This window comes from Seriola dumerili, unplaced genomic scaffold (assembly GCF_002260705.1).
Source record: "Seriola dumerili isolate Sdu_G_001 unplaced genomic scaffold, Sdu_1.0 BDQW01000478.1, whole genome shotgun sequence".
Taxonomy (NCBI): Eukaryota; Metazoa; Chordata; class Actinopteri; order Carangiformes; family Carangidae; genus Seriola; species Seriola dumerili.
Genome location: NW_019174733.1, coordinates 3,035,929 through 3,060,528, shown reverse-complemented (window position 1 = coordinate 3,060,528; position 24,600 = coordinate 3,035,929). Strand labels below are relative to the sequence as shown.

Below are 24,600 nucleotides of genomic sequence, written 5' to 3'. Positions count from 1 at the left end.
CATTCACAACTAGGCACACAGGTCTACATTTGTTAACCCATGCACAGAGATTTAAGAACCGTAGGCTTCAACTATGGCTAATTATTCTCAGAATGAAATCTGTCATTTTCTCTCACCTGCAGTCAGAACTCCAGAGAAGTTTTGACTGATATGTGAGCCAGCCCCCATCATCTCCCATACTGCTCATGTTAATGGGACCATCTTTTTAGACAGAGAAAGAAAAGAGAAAAAAAAAGAACAAACAAAAAATGCCTATTGATTTTCCCTGAATACCTCATTATTTTCTTCACAAGCAGCACTCTGGTGATGTGGTCTGATGTGACTGTTGGTGCCTTATACAACAAAGCACATTCACTGAGGAAAATAGAGGGGATAATGACTAGACCCGGAGTGCAATTGTGTGGCTACAAACACCTGATTATGGTACATGAGCTAGTTTGAGAAATGTGATAGACATTTCGTGACTCCTCTAACTTCAGCAGTCTGGCAGGAGGCTGAGATGTAACTTTGGGGGCTAAATCAGTGTGTGTCTGTCACTGGAGTTTTTATTGACATGTGGGTGAGCAGATATTGGTGAATTTCTTTTACTACAGAGCAAACTACAATGCAAAATATGAATTTATTTCTTTTTTGGGGGGGAGGCATGTTAATTCAAGTCATACATACAATTCAAGTCTAAATAGTTTGACATTTTGGGAAATATGTTGGTTAATTGAGCACCGATTGTAAACTGGTGATTACTGAAATTAAAAGCAACATTTCGCCACATTTACTTCCAAATAATGTTAAAAAAAAAAGTTGTGCACATTTTTTAAAGTCACTTCTTACACATTGGCACCCCATGCTGGGTAGCTTAGATTAGCACAACAGCTAACCTGACTCTGTGCAATAGTAACAAAATCTGCCAATCAGAACACCTCAAGCTCACTAATTAACATGTTATATCTCATTTGTTTAATCCATACAGGCGGGTTATGTGCCAGACTATTTCTTGGCTGAATCTTGCAGTTCCTGCTGACCGCCAACCAACTGGTCCCATTGAAGAAAGTTCTGCACATAACCCCCTGTATAACACATTTCCGTTTGTGCTAATCAGCTGCTGTAGATTCATATTTAACGCAGAGACATGAGAGCAGTATCAATCTTCTCATCTCAAAAGAGAATATACAGATTTCCCAGAATTATTTTTTTAAATCCATGTCAAGTCTTAAATCATTTGAATCCATATGCCGATGTGTGGCTATAAGGACTATCTGTCAAAGTCTTTTTCATTGATTCAGAATTTATATCAAGTCAAGTCAATTTTATTTATATTGCCTAAAATCACAAAGTACAAATTTTCATCTACAGGCTTCAGAGTCTGTACTGCATAGAACATCTTTCATCCTTACACCCATTCAGATAAGGAAAAAACTACCCCAATAAAACCTTTTAACATGCAGGAGAAAAAAAACAGAAGAAACTTCAGGAAGAATAACAGAGGACAGAATGGAAAGACATGCAATAAATGTCATGTACAGAGGAGAGAGAAACAACTATAGCGACAATATTGGGTAAATAGAGGTGGACTGGGTTACATGATCTCATTTCTACAATCAACACCTGCTAAGAGGTCGCACAAATGGGTAAGGTAATTTTACCAGGCCATAATTTGAGATTCAAATGTTAAATGTTCTTTTTGGTGTCAAGTCTGAAGGGACTCAAGTTAGAGCTCTTAGCTGTCAAGTCCAAGTCACGTCTCTAGTCTTTTAAAGTAGATTTGACTCAAAGTACACCCGAGCATCAGTCTCTGAAATGTATTTCACATGTAAATGTACATACAGCATGTTAATCAGTTAAGAGACTTGTACAGAGACAATAAAACTTTGCCCATGTGGCACAAGTGTACACGAAAGTACAACAACTGACAAGTGGGACAAGTGTGCACAAGCAGAGCACCACAAATAGGAGCAGTTCTCTTATAAACAGTATAAATAATACATTCACAATTGTATTTATTACCAAAAGTGATATACCTAATAATTTCATCTTGCCAGTCATATAAAATGAAGAAGTGTTCTTATACAGACTCACCAACTAAACACTGAAAACAGTGTTAACAATCCAATATATTCACTCTAAATATTTTGACGCCAGCACCTACATCTACCCTGTGGTCCTGCCTCTCAGTTACCATACATGGAAAACATCTGTCCTGATCTAGGAGTCAGTGTCAAGTTGTGCTGTTGGGCACGTTTATCCATCTTGGTCACATGTCAACAGCAGTTACCCTTAGAGGAAGGCATGACAACAATACCATGAACCCCAGGATATATGGTAAAAGTGGAGGGTTTTACAATACTTAAAGCTGCTTGTAGTCTGTTGATTAGCGTGTGCGCGAGTTAAAAAAATGAATCAATGTTTCACTATTTTGAATTATAGGATACTGTGAGATGTGGTTTCTATGGCTTCTCAATGAGTCAATCCATAGTCCCCTCAGGTCTTCTAACACATCATCATCTCAGGGATGATCAGTTCCACAGTCTCTGGATCAGTGCACACCACCGAACGCCAGGCTAAATAAAATCTAAACCAAGCTCGTAATGCTGTTATGTTCATCTTGTTAGATCTACAACCCTTAGCACAAAAACAGCTGAAGCCTCTGGACAATAGTGTATCAGTAAGTGGGGAAAATAGAAGAGGATCAGTAAGATGAAATCTCTACTGAAACCCAGTTGTGGAATGCAGTAAAGTGAGATATTAAACTGTAGTGAACTAGGAACTTTTTTGTATACTTATTTGCTTTGCTACAGCTGAATGTCTATGGTTTGTTTATCAGCACATTTTGGCACTGCGTTTAGGTACACTGAGAGCCCCTAACAACTGTAGTCAAATTCTTTCTGCAAGCATACTTTGCCAATGAAGACTGGATTCTTGTAATTCTAGATGACTCTTGTGAGTCCCCTCTAGCTACAGTGTGTGCCTGACAACAATCTCATCAATAAACTTTTCCTCAGTATCTTTCTTAAAGTCCCTGTCACTTTCTAATGCTATGTGACAACTTCATTTCACCTCTGATATGTGCCTGCTGGGTGGGGTTCCTTTTCTGTTGACGCCCCCCTGTTGAGGATCATATGATGCTCTTGTGTTGCTTTGTAATGTTTTGCATATGGCTCCAGGGCGAGGGGCCAAACTCTGTGTTGAATGGTGTTTTTGTTCAACATGGATCATCCCCGAAGAGAGCAAGCGTGCACACGGCTGCCTCAAACAAGGCTGTCAAGATGTCTGCGGAGGCCCCACGCCAGCACACCCCACCAGGCAGCTGCTGCCTGCCAGGCGCCCATCTACAAATAATCTACTGTGGGAGGAGGTGTCAGTCTGTTCTGTCAGGGTATACAGTGTATATCCAGTCCCGAGTAAAGGTTCAAAGCTATTACATAAGGTAATAATCATTTGAAAAGTACTGAGAATATAGTAGTTTTTGAATAAAAAATAAATAAAACTTTGAAACTGAAGATCTATTCTGTGACTTCTGTCCATGGATGGTCTACTGAACAGGTCTGCCAGGCGCAGGCCCAGGGGGCCCTTGACCCCTTGGGCTGCTGGAGCCTGTGTGTGGAGCCTATGCTTGAAGTGATTGTTAGCATTTCTTGTTGGGAAGTCAATCAAAAATACTGCAAAGACATACAAAACAACCGCAAAAAGACACAAAACTGCCACAAAACAGGTGTAGAATTATTTCAAATGATGTGTGCTGTCGGTCTGGGTTTCTTGTCCCTATACGGTGTACAAGAAATGGCAGCAGAGATTTTGATCGCAGGTAGGAACACTGTAGAGAGAATGTGCTGGTAGCATCTACATACTAGAAATGTGCGTACTGCAGAGACTGTAGCCTATATGAAAATACAGTAATGATTTTTCCTCTGGTGTGCAGTGATGCCAGGAAGCATTTAGGGCAAATGTAGGCTAAAATATTTTACTTTTTGTGTTTTGTCATTGATATTTTGTAATAGTTATATATTTTACATGATTAGTAGCCTGCTGCTCTGACATTACTGCAGGACACAGGGCATCATGATTTATCATTTCACAGTGAACAATACTTCTCCTTGCATTACAGAAGAGCCAGTCAGATTTTGACAGCCCAGTGATCAGGTGGCACGTCAAACTACATTAAGTGTGACTGTCATAGCTACAGGGCCCATGCCATAAATTCGTAAGTGTTCTTCTTCACACTTTTTGCTTTGATATTTTTAGTTCATCTCAATTTCCGTGTGACAAATAAAATCTGTTTGACCACTTTTCACTGAAAATCGCTACGTAAAATGCTGCATGAAAAACCCTGAGTCATATGACTTTACCCTTGTTGCAAATTGCTTACAGACAGTCAAGCTGACCGCAATCAGTTTGTATAAACAACATGAGAATATAGCTCATGCTACCGAGCCAATACGGAGTCTCACAGGCCTGGCTGCCGACACAAGTTATGTAAACGCTAAGGCGACAAGGCAGATCCTGAGAGGTGCCCGCCAGGGACGAGGGCCATCATTGCCAACTCTGAACCTCTGAAGTAAGACACTTCAGAGACGCCCTGACAAGTTGTTCCTTTACTTTAAAGGGAAAAGCAAAGGACATAAAACTCTGTCTTTGAGAAAAAAGTTATTACTTTTGATGGTAGATTACGCCATCACGTCTGGCAGTGATCCAGGAATTTAAACTTTTGAAATGCTGCACTCAATGTTCTGTGCAGGTTTTGTCACATAAAAGAGAAAATGTGCTACTCGGCCCCACAGACCAAAAATCAACCTTTATGAAATGGAAACAGGAGTTAATTTATTACACAACCTTGCTGTTTGGGACAAATTTCTCAGCTTCACTGGCGTCTGTGCCTGATCATCGTGGCAACTCCACTGTCGTAATACATCAGCATTCATCTTCCCACAAGCTGCCAAGTAAATCTTGAAACACTGCAATGTTGACTAAACATAGCAGCTTCAGATGAACATAAACCAACAATCCCATAGATTTTCAATGGTTGGAAGAACCACCCTGCAGTGTAACATCTTTACATCATCTGTCAGTTTCATTCATTTCCTCTAGACAAGACTTTAAAGGGGGTTTCCATGGGTTTCTGCCAGTGGGTTATAAATTTTAGACCCTGCTGCCAGTAGATTTTTCTCTGTGCTTTTTTTAAATTTTTCCCCATGTGCTGATTCAAGTGATTCTGAGAATGCCTGAGTTTCTTCATATGAATCTACTTTATATTTTTTTTTAACTTTATCTAGACAACAGCAGTCTGCATTTGCAAAGTGAAAGAGAAAGAGGAGATTGAAAGGGAGTATAGGGGCAGCAAACAAGTTAGTCAACAGGTGGGGAGGATAAACCCAACAAAACCTGTTTTATGAGGGCTGTGCATCTTCAACAACTACAAAAAAAAGAAGAAGAAAGAAAACTACAGGCACTGAAGAAAGTGAGGAAAAATATGACTATTAAAAATGAGAAATAAAAAAACTCAGCAGCACAGACACTTCAGGTATTAAATGTATCTATTACAGGAAGATTGGTGTCCTCTACGTGTCCATAGGAATATAATTGTGATTTACAGCTCGTGGAGACTCCTTAAATCCTCTCTTTGGTAGCTACAGCGTTAATATTCCTGGCAAGCTCCACCTCCACTACCACCTTTTATGTTAATTTCAGCGTGATGTGTGCGCGGACTGGAGGGAGCCGCTGCGCGTTGTATCTGTTGGCTGCTGCTTCATGTCGATGAGGCGTGAGCTTGAATCACCGTCGGGACTTTTTGGTGAACGGCGTCGCCGACCTTATAACATAATGTCGCCGCTGAGGAGACGCAGCTGAATGTGAAATAATTGTGGATCCAGCCGGCAATTACAGAAGAGGTGAACGCACCTTGCATCCAGCCATGGGAGGTCAGATCACCAGAAATAGCATCTACGGTAAGAACAGCTGGCATCACAGCGTCCTGTATTGATTGTTAATATTAATGAATAATATAATACAAGCCGATATAACCGAGTGGTGCCCGTGCAGCCTCTAGCTTGTGTGCATGGAAAGTGTAGGCGTCCTGGCTGCCCTAAAATAAATGAGAAGTGAAAGTAGCTGCTTTAGCCAAGTTTCACCACCTTCTGTAAGTCACGACTGGCTCTGAATAAAAAGGATATGGACAGGATGTTGTGTTTTGCAAAAATTTCAGGAAATTATAGAAACTCCACACAGATGCAAGTTTCTCAGTCTTGTTCCACTTCACCCTGACGCCTGTTTCCAGTATAAAAGCAACCAAACGGGTCAAAGTGAATCAAGCTGGCAGCCAAGGCTCCACATAACTTTTCTGACCTGACTTGTTGTCTTTGTGGCCAACAGTTGAAAAGTGATCACACTCAGCATGCTGGCAAACTGTGCCACAACTTTATGTCCTTTGATGACTCCATCTTTCTACTCATGTGGCTATCAAGTGATCATATATGCGTGTCTGAAATGATGGCAGTTAACAGGTGCATTGGACGTTTCATATTATTATTTCTTGCAACTTTCTGGGCAACTGATAGGCCTACAGTTTAGTGTATTCATTGCAAACCCAATTATTGTTGTAGAGCGAGAAGCTAAGTCGTTTTCATTTGCTTTCTGACTGAAACAAAATCACAGCATGCACTGTGCAATTAAACTTATTCACAATATTTCAAATATAATGAGTTGAACACTAGATAACTGTAAAAATAAAAGTTGTATTAAGCATTAGTGTATTGACTGAAGAGCTGCAACAATTAGTTGAGTAATTGATTAGTTGATTGCCAGAAAATTTATCAGAAAATTTTTTGATAATCATTAATATATAAAGTCATTTTTCAAGGAAAAAAAAAGAAAGCCAAACAATCCAACTTGTCAATTATGAAAATTGTAATGGTTCATTTAACTGTAAATTGAATATATTGGGTTTTGGTTTGAACTAAACAAGCAATATTAAGAAGTCACTTTGGGCTTTAGATTGTATCGGCAGCTGCATGGAAATAATGATTAGTTGCAGCCTATTGACAAACATGTTCACTGATAACTAGATGTCTCAATATTACATGAGCTAATTTCATTTGGTTGTAAAGCAGACATATATAGTGTATAATGAAAGTTTGGTTTTGAGTTGTAATTGATATACAGTAAATGACCAGGACACAGTAAACATTTCTCATTTCCCAGATGGACACACGGACACGGGCCAATACACATAGTCCTTTTTCCAATTTCATTGTGAGGGGCCACTGGTGTGAAATAACAATACAGGTGCTCGGCAGGGGCGCTGCTAGAAATTCTTGGCCCTCTGACAAGAGCTCAGTCAGGGGCCCGAAAATGTAAATATCTATAATCCCTGTCATGTGTCAGGGCCCCTGTCCAGCTCAAGAGCTCATGAATCATTCAGCTCTCACCTCTCCACATTTGGCGAACATGCATAATTGTGTTACTGACGTTTAGGCGTCACAGTGTGGCCTTAGCAAAGAAGTTCAACTATTTTCAAAAAAGGTGAAAAGTGCTGTGTCGTTTATATATTATATTATCAACTAAATTGTGTTATCAACTAAATTTGCATTTTAGTTTTTTGCTTGTGTTATCTCCTCATTAAAAAAAAATCTCTAAAACATGCAGCACTGATTAAACTAAGCTACAATGATTAGTCAATTAATCAATTAGCAGATTGATATAAAATTAATCAGCAATTATTTTGAAAATTATTCTAGCTCCTCAGATTTAAAAGTTTTTGGGTTTCCTTTGTCCTCTCTGACATAAAATTGAATTTCTTTGGGTTTATGCTCTGTTAGTCAGACAAAATGGCACATTTGAAGACGTAACCTTGAGCTTTGGGAAATGTAGGGAAGGGTATTTTTTACTATTTTCTAGAGAAAAACTACGATCAATCAAATAAGAAAATAATCCGAGTTTAATGGATAGAAAATTATTGTTAGTTTGAACACTTAAATGAATATTGTCTCCTAAATCAATCAATTTTTTAAAAACTATTTTCAATTTTTTTCCAGAGACCCCAAACTTTGACCACCCTAATAATCCTGTTCTATCATTTACATAGTACTGTTCAGTCCTGACTGTGAAGTAACTGCTCCTTGGGGTGACTATCAAGCCTCCATAAGCTCGTATACAACATCTTCTCTATTCTAAGATACTCTCATAATTCATAGCATGTCACCATATTAATTATAAACTGTAGCAGGTCTGGTACATGATGACACTTAAAACCTTAGAAGTGTTTGAGAATAAATGTTTACTTCTTATTGAAACCACACAAAAGTATGACATATTTGCAAAACCTAAAAAGATACACATGCCCTCTGGCTCCTGATGCTGCTGCCTGTGAGTGCTCATCTCCTCGATACTAACGTCACACCACATTAGGGCGTCTGTTGAGGGGATACAACACAGAGGAGCGTAGGAGGCCAGGTGACACAGGCCAGGGCCACTCTTTGTCTCTGCACTGTTTGTCCTTTCCAATTAATGACAGCAGAGGCAGTCACATTGTGTGCGGTGGTGCATTAAGTAACATTATCCTTCCTTAAGTTGCTCATCTGACGTTTGTCATGGCACCTCTCTTTTATCATGGCAGGGCTCTGGTCACTGTTCACCCTGACATCTCCGTCAGGTTGCACGACTTTTTAAACACACTTCAACAGCCACTGTATCATCAGCACTTTTGGCTGTAACCGAACTGTCATTTACAGTAAATCAAATGTGGTATTTTTATTTATCCATTTATTTACTTACTTGACTTAATTCATGGTTTATACAGCCTTTGGTGTGCTCTGAAGGCTGTAAAAACCCATTCCAACTTGCCTGGGAGTGAAAATAAAGCTGCTCTTAAAAAAATACGGGAGAATTCAATTTCACAGCCGCAGAAATGGTATTAATGTTGCAAGAATGAAAGAAGATATTGGATTCTCTGGTTAGATGGTAAAGCAGGAGTGTTGCTACAGCTCCTGCAGAGGCCTGTGAGGTGTTGCTTCTGTTTTCAGACCTCTCAGGAAATACTCTATTCAGTCTCGGGCCTGGTTATTGATGGAGTACAATACAGTCTTGCTTTCTTTTCCTGAAGACATCACGTCTGACATGACATCATGGATGCAATGTGGTTGAAGGATTTGTTATGACTTCATTTAAGACCACTGTTGTGCACAGAGCACAATTCGGCATTGTTCTACAGTGACAAGAGCATGTGAAGATCTTAACAAATACACTGTACTGAGCCCAGAACACTTGGCAGAGCCTCCCTGATTGTGATTTAAGGGGTAAGATGCTGCAATAATATGTGACAATGCTGCCTAATGGAGACTATCTCTAGTTTAATGCAATTCTACAATTTTCATGTCTTCACCCACAGCTCACACCTCTGTCTTTCACACGTCTCTGCCCTGGACGGTGACCTTACAACAGACCCGGTGTCAGAAGTCATATGATCAGTCATTGCCAATCCTGACAGCCTTAATTGATTTGTCTCCAGGGTACTTTATAAACCTCTTGACCCTCCAAGGTCACTCATTGGACAGCCAGAATAGCTGTCTTTCAGCAAAGGCTCATACGGTCGACTCAAGCAAGAGTCAAACACACACAGCTTCCACACGGTCTTCCAAATTTAGGTGCGAAACTACAGGCAGTTCTCAAGGACAAACAAGTGTTAATTAGGCCTAAATTATTTGTTTGGCTTCCAGGCTTGGCAGATTGGTTAGATTTTATGGTGTTGAAATGTCACTGTAGTGAGGACAAAAGTATTGTAGGACAGAAAACTATAAAAAGAGATGATATTTGCTCAATTTGAAAACAGCCCTGCCTTACGTTTAATGAGAACGCAATGTCTGTGAGAAACTGCCTCCTCCACTAAACCACAGTGACCTTGGCGGTGAGCTTCAAAGAGAAATGTGGAAACAAAAATGGGGAGAGTTGCTCCCAATGAAGGGTAGTGAGTGTGAAATCAGGCTCATGATGACTTTGAGCAGATTCTTTATCAGTCTGAAACCCAGAGCGACAGATGTGATGTGAAAAAAAAAAGATGTTTGGCTCTATTAGTTATTATGGTAAGTGGGAGTAGTTATGATTCACAGGGCTGCATGGGAAAATGTAAAACCTCAGCTACATGTTGAGTCAGATGTTCTCCTGTGGGTCTGCTCTTATTTTGCCACTTCCTCTTACAAACAAAGCAACAATGAATACTGTGAAATCTCATTTAGTTGCAGTGATATTGTATATACGATGTATTTAATTTTTTTTTTTTTTCATTCTGATAAGGTATGTTGTGAGTGATATGTTCTCATTAAAACCACAACCGGACATAACATACAACAGCCACGCCTCACTATTATAAGAGCTTTGTTTGCACATTACATGTTAGCTGATCATTTTGTTTTCTTTATCCTCCTCCTGCTTTCTTTACCACTTTCTACTTACAATTGCCCAAATGTGTTCCGGCAGAGTCTGAAACAAACCACAAATGAAACACACAGCAGTTTAAAATTTGGCAAGATGTAGAATAACAAAAAGCCATGGGTGTTGCTGGAAATGACCATTTACTGAAATTAGAGTATTTTGTATGAACCTCTCATAGGTGTATTGTTCTCTGTAATTACATAACCATGGGAGCAATTGTGCCCTTGTGGGGTTTTTTTTTCCATCCAAGGACATTTTTGCATGTAATTTACCTTGCACATTGTACGTGTCTGCACAGTAGGTGTGTGGCTGTACTGTTCTACCTTGAGAAGCTGGAAAGAGAACACAAGTATTAAATTATTTTAATGCCTTTTTTTACTTAATTGGATGATCCAGGAGCAGGGAAGATACATGAGAGGAAATTACATGTGACATGATGTTAGTGTATTATATAAAACAAAGCTGGTGGTGGTACAGACTATCTAATCTAATGATGTAATATTTTTAATCTAAAATCTGGGGATTTTGTATAAATTGCGTCCCATTTTTCTGCTCCCCACCTGGAGACCAAACTAAGCAACCGCTTTCCCTTCTCTACACAGATTCTCTGAACGCGCCATTTCCTGCAACATCCCACCGATGCCACCACAAGCCCAAGCGCTGCCTGCCTATACAGCCATGTGCAGGCTTATCCTCCGTCCCTCTGCTCTTCCACCCCAGCACCAAGGGCTCGCAGATCGTCATGGACATGTCCCAGAGGACCGTCAAGAGACAGGCCAGCTTCTGTAACGCCATCACCTTCAGCAACAGACCTATCGCTGTTTATGAGCAAGTTCGACTGAAGGTAAACAAGACGCTACTGTAGGAAGTGGGCTGTTTTGAACCCAGAGTTTGTGTCATTTTTTATTTACCCAAACTACAGTGTGGTTATTTTCACCCAGTGAGACACAACAAGCTCAAGCATTGCTTTAAAACTGTCACAAATGTATTGTTAGTTGTACAAACAATGTGCATCTAACATTAAAAACTACAATGGTTCCCACATTATTATCAATCAGTGACAAATAGTGGCATTTAGTTTAAAAATAGCTAGCGTATATTATAATGGCTAGCAACCATACCTTATTCCAGTTTGGATGACTAATCAAAGTATAAAGGTAATATGAAAATAACACTAACACTGGATCAAACAGCCCTGTGTCTTGGTGGTTTTCTACCCATGAGTTCTGGGTAAAGTTAACCCAGTATTGCACCAAGTTGGGTCAGTTGTGATCCATTAATTTTTAATTTGTAATTAAAATCAAAAGATTTCTGAGGCATTAATGTAAAAACTATTGTGACATGATGCGATGTATAACAAGTATGTGAGAACTTCTCATAAAAGAAAACATGAAACCATTTCCTCTTTCTCATGCTGACACGTTTCACTATTTAAAACAAACATGAAACTTGATGCATGTGAGTTTTGTATCTGCAATACGCAATGATAATTCAAAAACATTATGCGGCCACCAGGGATGCACCGCGACCAGCATTAGTCATCTTATTGGCTTCCATCATTTCCTGTAAAAATCATTACTTCATTCAAAACAATGCTGTGCACCAATTTCTTGTAAACTAATTCCAAGATACTGCAGTATTCAAGACTAGTGCACACTGCACTTTGTAATATTAGTATGTACAGTAGAGTAGTGAGAAATGAACTCACTAATTGTGACTGTGATAAAAAGTAAAATCCCGACTCTCTCTCTTTCATTCTCTCTCAGTTGTGTTTTTGTTTTGCCCCCCCCCCCCCCCCCCCCCCCCCCCACCCCACCTTCATCCCCCTTCTTTGCTGCCCTGTTTTCATTTTCTCTCTTTTCTCTCTCTGCTCTTGTGTGGGCCAAAGCAGCAGCAGCTTAGAACAAGTTTCCACTTCACCTATCAGGCCATCTATGTCTCGAAAGTGAGAGAGCAGGGCAAGCATTGCCATGTGAGGAATACTGTTATCTTGCACGGTGAATGCAAAGTAAACAGAGGTTTGAAATAAGACAAAAATCGTTTGCAGGTGATAAACATACCAAAGTAGCTAGTTTTAGTTTGCTTAACAACAAATGTGTTGTTTTTAGCCACGCTAGCAGCTTGGCATTGAGAATGGTAATGTTGGTCCAGAATGAAATATCTCAGCAACTATTGGATTGCCCTGAAATTTGGCTCAGGTGTCATGTCCCCCTCGAGGTGAACTGTATGAATATGGTGAACCCGTAATGTGTCATCTAGTGCTGTCATCAGGTCAGAATTTTGATTAGTCAAATACTTTGGTATATTACCAAATACCCGCAAAATGAATTACATTTCCATCAGCCTTAGCTGTGCTTTATGTTCAGTGCTAATTAGCAAATGCTATCATGCCAACTCATTAAAATAGAGAGACCCAAAGCACCTCTTTGTACAGCCTCACAGAGCTGCTAGCATGATCTTGTTCTTCAACTTATAGTTCACACAACAATGAGAAAACCAAACTTAAAAGATTCATTTTCAGCTGATTATCTCCACTGATTAAAAATATGTGCTCCCCAGATTACTAAAAAGCAGTGCTGCTGGAGCGGTGCCCTGCGTCTTGGTTTTACATGTAAAGACCCATCGAGGATCAACCCTGACACCTTGCCCAAGTACGCCTGCCCTGACCTGGTCTCCCAGAGCGGCTTCTGGGCAAAGGCTCTGCCCGAAGAGCTCTCCAACGAGGGAAACGTCATTTCCTTCTGGGTAGACAAGAAGGGCCGGGTGTTTTACCGAATCAACGACTCCAGCTCCATGCTGTTCTTCAGCGGGGTCCACGTCTCTGAACCTCTGTGGGCTCTTATAGACGTCTACGGCCTCACCAGGGGGGTTCAGCTGCTAGGTGAGTAACGTGTTCAGAACCAGGTCCTTTTCTGAGAAACTGTGGCTGTATTGAATTGCAAATTTAGCACTAGTATTTAGCTTTCTTTGTTTTGTTTTTTTTTGTTCGCACGGGGTGATTTTTACTATCATACTTTCCCACTGGAAATTGTCTGCATCTGATGTTCTTTTTCACTGCGATTGGTGTGAGGTGATGTTACATACAGCGGCCCTACTTTTCCCACACCCACCAAATAGCTCAATGGAAAAAGATGGTGGGAGATTAGATAGATTGTACAGTTACCACGGTTGTTAGTATCAAAGAAATTTCCCTTATAGGGGAATTTCAAAATGTCTGAGATCCTTTTAACAAGTTCTCCGTGCTGTTTAAAGGGTCATTACATCAAAGAAATTAGGAACAAACAGGTCCTTCCCAATCATTAAGAGAAGTCTTTCAGCACACTGAATAATCTGAAGAATGATTGGATTGTAGATTGAGATGCATTTATGAAACACATCATACGATGAAAACAGCTGTCTCCAATTTTTGAAAACAATGTAAAACTATGCTAAATAGATAAATAGGAATCCTTGTGGACGCCTCAATACTTATTTATAACCATTTCCAAGAATTATGCCGCCTCTCTCCAAAAGAATAGAGGCTGTCAGCACCGTTAATAAAAATAGAAGAGGCTCCCATATTGTGTAGATAGTGCCATTTAACCTCATTTCTTGCGGCGTGTTTGACAACGAGAAGCGTGCTATCTCATGATGGGCTGTTTGGTATCCAGCGCCAGAGTGCGACTATCTGGGGTTCACTGGCCTGGTGGTGCTGAGCAGCACACAGCTCTTGTCGAAGAACAAGAGGAGTGTGTTGGCCATCCCAAGAGGACAGACAAGAGGAGGGATGATGTCAGGTAATGACATGTCTGGGGTGCTTTTTTCCAAGACAATCAAACCAGTGGAATGTCTCACTCTTTAGATCCAAGTCTGAATTTGACATCATGTGACATGTGATCACCCTGCAGTCACCCCTGAGACAGATTCATATGTTTAAATGAGAGTAACGTTACTCTCATGAATCTTTCCATTTTACAATTAAAAACAAGATTCTCTGCCGTTTTTAGTTGTACTTTATGCCTGTGAATGAGGCCAACAGCCCTAAATCCCACTGTTTCTACTCTGGTTTTCCCACATTGATCACCTTCATCCCCACATTGATGGCTTAAACCGAAAAGCCTCAGCCCTCAGTCAGCTGAAGGATCACTTCAATATCAGCTTTCCTCTATAGTCTGAGAACGTCACTACTCGAGAGCATGGTATATCTCAAAGGCCCTGTATTGTCTCAGCAGTTGGCTGCAGTTCAGCAGACACTTAGTCTCTGAAATATGGGCGGACACATCAAAGTCTGGTGTTGCAAACTGGCACATGTGCGTATTTTCCTTTAACAGAAGGGTGCGTTTTGATTCTTAATGATGCTTACACAATGGTCTGAAATTTATGCTACACCAGCTGATAAATTGAGCCAAATTTCACCTGTTGTGGGCTTGTTATCACACAATCTGTCCAGGTGGGAATTACAGATCTGCTGCAGTTGTTTTTTTACAGGAGACAAATGGAGCGTGTAGCTGTGAATAAGCGCTATAGAGCGTAGAGAATGGCTTGGTTAGGTGACCTTGATTTGGCTTTTGTGATAAATGTGCAAGACAGTAAAAATATAACAGAAAAGGAGTCGTGATAAACCTGTTGACATAAGTAATATGAATTGCTGAGTCAGTGAGATAATGTGTTTTGCTTTGTTAGGCTTTATGTTTATTAAAGGACCTCTCCACCAATTTTACGGAGGGAGATCAGTTTACTTGTCACCAAGAGTATAATTCAGCCTGTGAAACAGTTGTATAACGTCTTCTATGGCTCTGAAGGGAGCTTTAAAAGTGTACTCCTAATAGGAGTCCAAAATTGATTTAGCATTGGCCTCGTATAACACTGTCAGTCTCATGATGGACAGTTTCTTAAAAAAAAAAAGCAAAACCATAGATATTGTCTCTTTTTGTTCAACACATTCGTCTTCCTTGTCAAAACCCATTGACTACATTGCCCACAATGCAGCTCGACCACCAACAATTTGGATGGATATTTGGATGAGTTAATGCTAGTTGTAGCTAGTGTTTGATGTGTAAAATTGGTGGAGGTCCACTTTAAAGTCTGAGAAAATATGAGGATAACCACGGTGTCATGAGGGTTATATCGACTTGGGATTGAGACTGCATTGAACTAATTACAAATTACTAATTACAAACTGGAGATGCTGAGTGCAAAAGATTTAATTGCAATACAGGAAGTGTATAATCCAGCATTTCTGGAGTTTGACCCATACTAGGGACTAAAAGTCAGGATATCATAAACTCTGCCTCTTGTGACTCCCCCAGCTTCATTAAAGTAATCGCTAGTTCCCCTTTGAGTTTTTGTTGAGAAAATAAATAGTGACGGCAGATTTCCACTTCCCCAGAACATTATAACCATTTTATGTGTCAGATGAACCATGCCTGTGTTGTGTGACATCACTCCCCAGCCTACAGCTCAGCCCAACCAGCCGTCGCTCTCTTATTTTAAGAGCCGAGTAGTGAGCATAACTGTATCTGATCACATCCTTTCTGTGAATAGCTTCCTCGCCTTTAATATTTCATTGATTAATTATAAAAGTGTCCCTGCTCACATGTCAGCGCACATCAGCGTAACTGTCACAATGTTTGTGCGAAACGCCACCTGAGTATAAACGTCTACTGAACTGACAGCCAAAATGGATCATCGCTATTCTGACAAAATGTTTTTTGATTGTCTTGCTTGAACTAATAGTTTCTGTGATCCTTTCTAGGGTGAACATTTCTTTAAAAGCGGAGCCTCTTAAATTCATTCTGAACACATTGTAATGTTGCATCATTGTCTAAGGCATTTTTTTTTGTCCGTTTTTGAAGTTGTTTCTTTTTATTCAGTAGCAATGACCTACTATGAAACCAATGCAGTTTAGCATTGCTACAGTCAAAGGTTTGTTGTTTTATTTAGCCTGTGGTTAATCTGCATCATACACATGCACCACAGGATTCCTTTGTGTCTGTTTGATCTTTTACAACCTTACATGCTATATTAAGGAATTCATCAAAGCTGCTATTGTTTCACTTGCGCTGTCTCTCGATGCAGCCTGCTGCCAAACAGTTTTTCTGCTATCAGGTCTTGTTCTGATGTTTAAGGATCTTTTCAAGAGCGGTGTTGTTTCCTCTCTAAGCTATTATCAAGGGAGTGCAGTTCAGGAGCTAGCCACCCATGCAAGGAGTCAAAGGTGAGCCTGAGATCAGTGAGACAGCTTGAAAGCTGAGATGGTGTTGCGTAAGAGAGGAAGCTAAATTAATCTGCTGAAATCAAACTGAGCCTCGGGGGTTGTCCAGACCAACAATGCTGCCTATGCAATTTAAGAAAGATCTGTTACATCACCACACTTGTCCTACTCATGCAGCTATCAATAAAGACTAAAGTGCCTTGCTTGGGTTTTGTACAGAACGGCCTGTGCTGTTGAGCGTCTGCAGCTGAGACACATTAGCCCTTCGAGGGACTGACAAAAGGTTTCCTCAAGTGTATAATATGTCTCAAGCAGCATAACTGTTTTCAAAGCTAAATTGTCAGCTGTATTTTCACAAATGTTTCTGTTTACTTACTTCATTATATTTCTCTGAGCAGTATTATAAGAAACCTGGCTTTAGAAATCACAAAAAAACACCATTTCCCAACAGCTATATTTTAAAAATATCAAGTTTGAAAGGTAAGTTTTCATTTTTTGGTTACTAGTAACTGTTAAGAGTTATATCAAGTTGTAGAAGATTCAGAAATCAGGTCACAAATAACTTGCAAGTGTTTCCAGTTGTACTGTATTTCCCAGAAGTGAAACACATATGGGAATGGTACACCTCTCTGCAGTCAGAAAAGTAATGCTGCTCCCTTAACACATGTATGGCTGCAGTCTTACCAGAATGTGTTTGTTTATGGGACAAATCCCCAGAGACCACACAGCATCCACCGTTTTGTACAGGTATGATGGATTCCTTCCAAGTTAGATAAGCAGAGCGAGTCAAAGGCATCTTTTGATGGATGCAAGATGCTCTACTGGGGGTTTGTTTACTAGGGGTAGATGAGTCACTTAATCACTGACAGAATGGTAGTGATCCGTGAAACCGGAATCAGCTAACATCATCTGCAACCTGTCTCTCCAGTCATTAGAGAAGAATCCAAAATGGCTGCCAGACTGTCAAGAGGCTGCGTACCTCTCAGGTGATTAAGGGGATGGTGTTGACATTAATCATCTCTGCACACGGCAATGCAATGCATTCGGCCTGTAAAGCATCATGGTGGGGGGAACCTCTGGCTGTATGCTTTCTATGTTTACGAACATTCTGAGAGACATCACGAACATTTCCAGCTCTGGGGACCAAGGGGACAGTTTTAAAAGAAGTATGAGGGACACGATGGTTTTGAAAACAGTTTGCATAGATGTAGATTTTAGTTATTTTTTGGCATGGCTCTATGGATTACAATGTCACTCCTGACGGTCTACCTCAACAAATGTGGGATGGCTGTCAGTGAAACTTTATACAGACACTCACGGTCTGACTTAACTGATCCCATGACTTTGACTGTAGCGCCATCATGAGGTGGAAATTTTTCTGTTTTACAGAAATGTCTCGAGAACTATTATATGGATTTCCGTGACTTACAAACATTGACATTTCATCGAGCGCCACCAACAAGTCAAAGTTCTCACTTACCCCTGTGCTAGATACTATAAAGGTGTTGGCACCAAATTTTATAGAGGCATTCATGGTTTGCAGATTATGACTTTGTGATCTACTGACTTTTTATATAGCGCCACCAGGAGGTTATGTGTAAAATGTCTCGTCAGCTATTTCCATGAAATAAGGTGTAAACATGGTCCCCCTTCATCCATCACCATCAAGTCAAAATGTAAATTTAATTTATTAATTAATTTGCTAATTAGCAAACCTTAGCATGCCAACATTTTAAATTGAGGTGGTGAACATGGTAACCTGCCTAACATCAGCATTAGGGCTGTAACTAATAATTATTTTCATTGCTGGTTATTTTGTTGATAATTTTCCCAATTCATTGATTCATTTTTTAGTCTATGTAATGTCAAAACATTGAAACATGAAAAAATGTGTGTAACTATTTCCTTAAGCCTAAGGTGATGTCATCAAATAGCTTCTTTTCCCTGAGCAGCTCTCCAAACACCCAAATTTTCTGGATCTGATGAATATTTGGCATTAATACTTGAAAGTTAATCAAACATCAGAATAGTTTTATTACTTTTATTATTTTAATTAATATACTGACATTAGCATTTAGCTCTAAGCACTGCTGTCTCTCAGGACAGCTTCACAGAGAATGGCTGTAGACTGTTAGTCTTCTTTTAAATTCACTGATGAACATTTGCAATATTTCCTTGTACTGTATTACATAATCTGACGCCATTATACGTTATTATTATCATGTGAACTGAAACTGTTAGCTGTTAAAGATCACTGTACCTTTGACTCATACCGGTTTTGTTAACAGATAAAGAGTTAATGTTGAAATGCTGAAAGGCTTTGTACTGCACAAACATGCTGGGTTGTCTGAAGCTGACTGTGCTGTACTTTCCTTTCTTTGTGTCTATTTTTGTCCGTGTTCACTCAGTGCACCTAACGCTCACGCTCAACCCGCTACAGATCTCACTTATTGTTTCACTTGTCAACATAGATTATGTGGAGTTTCACAGCGTTTTGATTTGTGGATGAAATGGTTTTAAATATAGAGAGGGCAGAGAGGTGCAGTCTGACACAAGTGGCCAGATATACAGCGTAGGGTCAGCCTGGTAACAATGCAGGTAAAAATGGCTCAGTACAACACAGTGAAGGACAGAATGTACACTTCAAAGTAAAACTTCAGTTTTGTACTGTATCTTTATGTGTATCTTTATGTGTATGTGTAGTCCTTCCCTGTTTCTACGGTGCTGCTGAAGGGACCAGAACTAAACTCTTTTGTTAATTTTGACTGATGAAGACACATGATAAGCCTGAAGGGTCTGATTACACCAAAGTACTGCAAATGGATGTTGTACCATTATGTGAATTTCTGGTCTGCTGCTTACAGCCAAATCCTCCAAAAACAATAAACTTGAAATTCAGCATGGTAACAACAATATGCAAAGTCATCTGTCATAAGTCCATTTCCAGCCAAAGGCAAACAGCAGACAGTGAGGAAGAAAGGCAAAGAGAGATGCTAAATGTCTCCATATTATAAACATTTAGTAATTTCCTTGAGCAGAATTCTTTTGGCAGAGTTAGACTGAAATCATGAATCATACTATAGCCTCGCTCTCTTTTTTCTCCCTTTCTTTCAACATTCCCACTCTGTTTTCTGATCACACTAATAAATCATATGAAAAGTGGTACTTTTTCAAGGGACTGGACATTTAAACCTGATTATAGTTGCATTAAGATTTTTGACTATGGACCCTGTCCTGGGCTCTCCTCTTTTGGAAATTACTGAAGCCTGCAGCTCATGTTCAGGTCAAGAGGACCAGTCAGGCCCATGTTGATACCTTTTTTGGGTAAAAATCGTACAGCGAGAAATGATTGTTGCCCATGGCTGTGGTAACCTTGTCCATTTTAAGTAGGTACATTGTCCCTCGTAGCTTCACGCTTGTGAAGCTTGTGATGCTTGAGTCTTTGCACCGCCATGTTCGCTGCCGAAGCTGTAACTATGCGCTTCAGTATTCAGCTAGTCACAGCTTTATGTGCTAAATCTAACCATTTTTGTGTCTGTGTAGTACAGTCACATTGATTCCGAAAAAATTACCAAATTAAGGATTCCACCATGCATGCTACAGTCTTCATGAGTAATGTTTTTAAGCTTGGCATTAGTGGAATCTCATCTTCCACAATGCATTATTTAACAGGAATAGAAGATTTTGTTTTTCATCTTGCTAAATGTGATGTATTCAAATCCGGAATATCTTGTAGTAGTTTCATCTTGTTTGACGTCTGCAGCTTCACACCTGGATTTACTTCCTTTCAATACAGATGCTTAGTACTGCACATAAATCATTAGACTAGAGGATATAGTGTGGAAATGAGATGCATATTTAACTTAGATTACCTAAATTCCAGTGCAAAGGCTGTTAATCTTTAACATACAAAAGCTGATGTGTGAATGTCCTTGATGTGTTAACATGAACACATATTTATTTTAAAGATATAATTATAAACACATGGTCGAGGCAAATTTCAGGTGGGAGCAGTTACATATTATGGATATGTGGTGTGTCCAATAAAAATGAAAGAGAAGAGGAAGAAGAAAATGAATGGTGATAGTGGTTCACATTTATCAAGATAATAAGCCTTCTTTATCTGCAGTACATTGGCTGTAATCAACAGGAGAAAAAGGTTAGATGAAGGCAACCATGGTAACAGTGCCTCAGAGGCTGGTGTGAGTCAAGGGCAGAGCCAGACACCAAGAAATGGCTTGAAAAAAATAAATTAAGAGATTCACAAACTCAATGAAATATTGTCAGAAATATTGTCTTTACTATGGTATTTTTTTTTAGTATGGTGGCTAAAGGGCTAGACGAGCTTGATTCCCAGTCTTCAAGACACACACTGAACCATAACTGTATGTCGGGGTATTACACAACATTATGGCCACTTTCCACTCACCATTTCTTTCTTAAAGACACAGTGAAATGAAAAAAAACATGTTTTTCAAGTTGTAACTCCATGTTTTTGTGTTAATCCTTCATTTATCTCTTGTTGAAATAATCTTTGAGTATTTTAGTATCAAAATACATCTTTTTTTCTCTTCCTATTAAATTTAAACATATATTTGATGAATCACCTTGAACTTATGGGCAGTTACCTAAAAATATCCAATCAAATGTGATTTGGGGCGACTACTTAATGCTGCCTATTATGAAAAATCGCACTTGAGCAATATCTTAGTAGGAGGAGTGTGTTCATTTCACCCTTTTCCTCCTCCTCCTGATCTAAGGCCAGGGAGGTGAATATGTGGAGGCCAACAGTTTTCCACAGATCCGTGTCTCTCTGCGGCTCTGTATCTCACCTTATTCGCCAAGCTCACGTCTCAAAACCCCAGCTATCCCTTTAACTGTTAAACGCTCTATTATGCTCTGATAGTAGCTAGTTACATCTTTCTGCAGTTTGGTGCTGAGCAGGTAGGATACAGTGGGTTGTTAGAGCTTTTTCACTGAAAACAGCTACCTGCTGTGGCCAAAAATGATGCTGACGAGCGTGGTAAGAATGAACCAAAACAGTGAGTTTAAAGACAGTATAAAGCCCTGTGGAGCTGCAGATAATTCTCTGTGGGTTTCACACAGCTCCTTACACATTACACACAATTATTTGATCCATTGCTGATATTTAAAAAAAAAATGATTGCACTCGTTTTATGTGTAACTCCGTTTGCTCAGTCCTCTTGGTTTTAATGCTATAACTAGAACAAAAACTAACCAGGATCCTCATCCCCATTGCAGATGTTATAGTTGATATGTCATGCACAAATCTGGCTGAGTATCTTGATTTTCCTTTTATTTCTCCTTTGGACCCTTATTATAACTGAAGTTAAGTCATTCTGTCAGACAGTTGGTTACAATGAAATGAGAGGCCTGGTATAAACTAAAATGTTGGAGGACTGTCCTTTGACCTAACATCTGCCAGCATGTACACATCGGGATTAGGGTCTATGTATTTATGAGAGCTCTGTTTCAAGTGATCTCACTGCTTGGAATTTATTTGATTTGTTGAACCAAAATAAATGCCGCTGGACAGACTATTGTGCCTCAGCTGGGATTTAATCGGCCCAGATGGAATCGAACAGATTTGCAGAGAAATCAAAATAGAAATCATAATGGAGCCTGTCAGGTCTGGATCCTGGGAGCTGGGCTGTACAGGGGGAAGCCTTCAGAGAGGCTAATCACTTTCAGATGAGTACAGTCTAGTCCCAGTGAAGATGTGACTGTGTGCTCTGGGTATTGAATGTGTGTTCTGTGTGTGTTAGTGTGCAAATCTCTGTAGTTTTCACAGAGGTTCTCTTCATATTGCTTTGACCAAAACAATGAGATGAATCTATAATTGGTGAAATGTGTTTGAGATCAGTATTATCAGCAAAATGGAGTTAAAGTATCAAAAGTGAAAGTACTTGTTTAATAGTAAAATGTCCCCTACGTGACTGATAATAATTATATATGACATTATTAGATTGTTACTGATATGTTAATGTGTATGTAGTGTTTTACTATTGTATAAAGTTACACAGTGTAGTCCAGTGGTTCCTGACCTAGGGGGTTGGCCACCATCCGGAGGGTCACAAGATAAATCTGAGGGGTCATGAGATGATTAATGGTAGAAGGAAGAAGAAACAAACAAAGGTCTGATAAGTCTGTTTTCAGTTTGCAGACTTTGCTCAAGTCTTTGCTGTTATTTGTGAAATTTTCCTCGTACAGTTAATTAAATTAAACCAACTAACCAAGTTTAGATGTGAACTTGACAACGAGCCACAACTACAGTGTTTTTTTCTTTTTTCCATGTTTTTTTAAATTTCCACCAGTAACTCTGGGTTTCATAAATATAGTGAAGTAGAAGTATAAAGTCACAGAAAATAGATATACTGAAGTAAAAAGTAAAATAAAACATACGTGATCACTGCCTGGATACATTTATTAATAGCAGCAGAGTCACCAGGAGGTGGTTGAGATGGGTGGCGGGTATACAAAGAGCTCAACTGTTACACCAGACGTTTAGGCAGCAAAAGCACTTTGCTTAAGATTAGGGAAACATGGGGGTTTTGGTTAAATTTAATAACACTGTATCTGAAGTCACTGCGAACTCCTTCTGTGTAAAACCAGATCACAATCTTTCTATGACCTTAACTAAGTGCTCCCAACATAACCATAAAAAAAAGCTTGATAATGCTGTAGTCACTACTAATAGATATTCTGCTACAAGACTGTGGTCAAAAGAATATGTTGTCAGTTTCTGACACTTTCAGTATTAGCATATTTGCAACTTGCCAAATAAGCAAATTAACATTTTCTCATTATATTAATAGAATACATGATCTTGTCACAGTTGTGTTTCTTAAAACATACTGGCAGTTTCAAATGAGTTGTATATAAATGTAATTCCTCAGAGGCAGGTTTACACAAGTGCACTTTGAAAATACTCGAGACATGTATTTGTTTAAAAAAGGGCGTTAGCTTCAAAGCAGTGCTGTGTTACAGTTAGTGGTGTTTAATGCATGTAGAGACACTTTAGTAAAGTCAAGTTCAGAAGTGGCTTTTGACTGGCCTTGGAAACACAGCTCTTGTGAAATCCCTGAGGTGCTATAGGCGTCATTTTCACTACTGCCATTTGTCACCTCAGCATTTCCCATTTTCTTTCCATGATCATGGTCCAGAAACTAAGAAACATCTGGCACCAAACCAGAGACTCAACTTGATCTTTCAAATACTCCACATATGTGGCTCCTATTGCACATGGCATCTCAGATACTCAAACTGTTGGGCTTCTCCTGTGTATCGATATCATAGCACCCCTCTAGCCTTTTAGCTCCTGTTGCTTCACACTCATATTCCTGTGCCATTATCTTGACCGGGATACCACTCCTTAAAAGCTCATCAATGCAAATTTCCCCCTGGAGCTCATCCTCTGTTTTGTTTTTTTTCCGTTGATAAGCGAAGGCTCATCCCTCTCCTTTTTGGGACACACACACAACCCCCCCCCCCAACCTACTTTCTCCTGACAGATGACTTCACTCACTCATTCTAGACGGACCCCAGGATAGGCCCCTTAGGCATGCATAGTTAGGGCAAATCCCCAAACACACACATATACACACGCACACACACTATTGGTGCAGCTAACCTTGTATAGAGGTTGTAGCCTTAGTAAAACCCCCAAAAGCCTCCTAATCCTGTTCCACCAGGCCAAGGAATAAAGTGAACCCTTCTTTGTCTATTCCGTACCATGCCATTGTCTGACTGAGAGTTTTACAAGACTAAAAAAGGCATAAGATACATAAAAATCCTGAGTTGAATTGAATGATTTAGATCAAAAACTTTGTACTGTAATACTCTCAGGCCTCTCTGAAATGTAGTTCAAGACGAGGTGGAGCCAGGCTGTTTCTTTCGGCAGCGCATTTTTATTAACGGCTTTTTAACCGCAATAGATTAGTTGTCATTGTGGCTTGTGTTCACAGTGACATCCT

At 39.7% G+C, this 24,600-nt stretch overlaps 1 protein-coding gene across 1 annotated transcript in view; it reads left to right on the top strand.

Annotated features, from left to right (window-relative positions):
- The first annotated feature begins 5,749 nt into the window (after nt 1–5,749).
- Nucleotides 5,750–24,600, top strand: part of LOC111235349 (E3 ubiquitin-protein ligase NEURL1-like) — a 32,281-nt gene continuing 13,430 nt past the window's right edge. Inside the window, exons 1-3 of the mRNA XM_022763780.1 lie at nt 5,750–5,936; nt 11,016–11,257; nt 12,973–13,294. Of these exons, the coding sequence (XP_022619501.1) occupies nt 5,903–5,936; nt 11,016–11,257; nt 12,973–13,294 (598 nt within the window). The 5' untranslated portion in view covers nt 5,750–5,902. The remainder of the gene's footprint in view (nt 5,937–11,015; nt 11,258–12,972; nt 13,295–24,600) is intronic.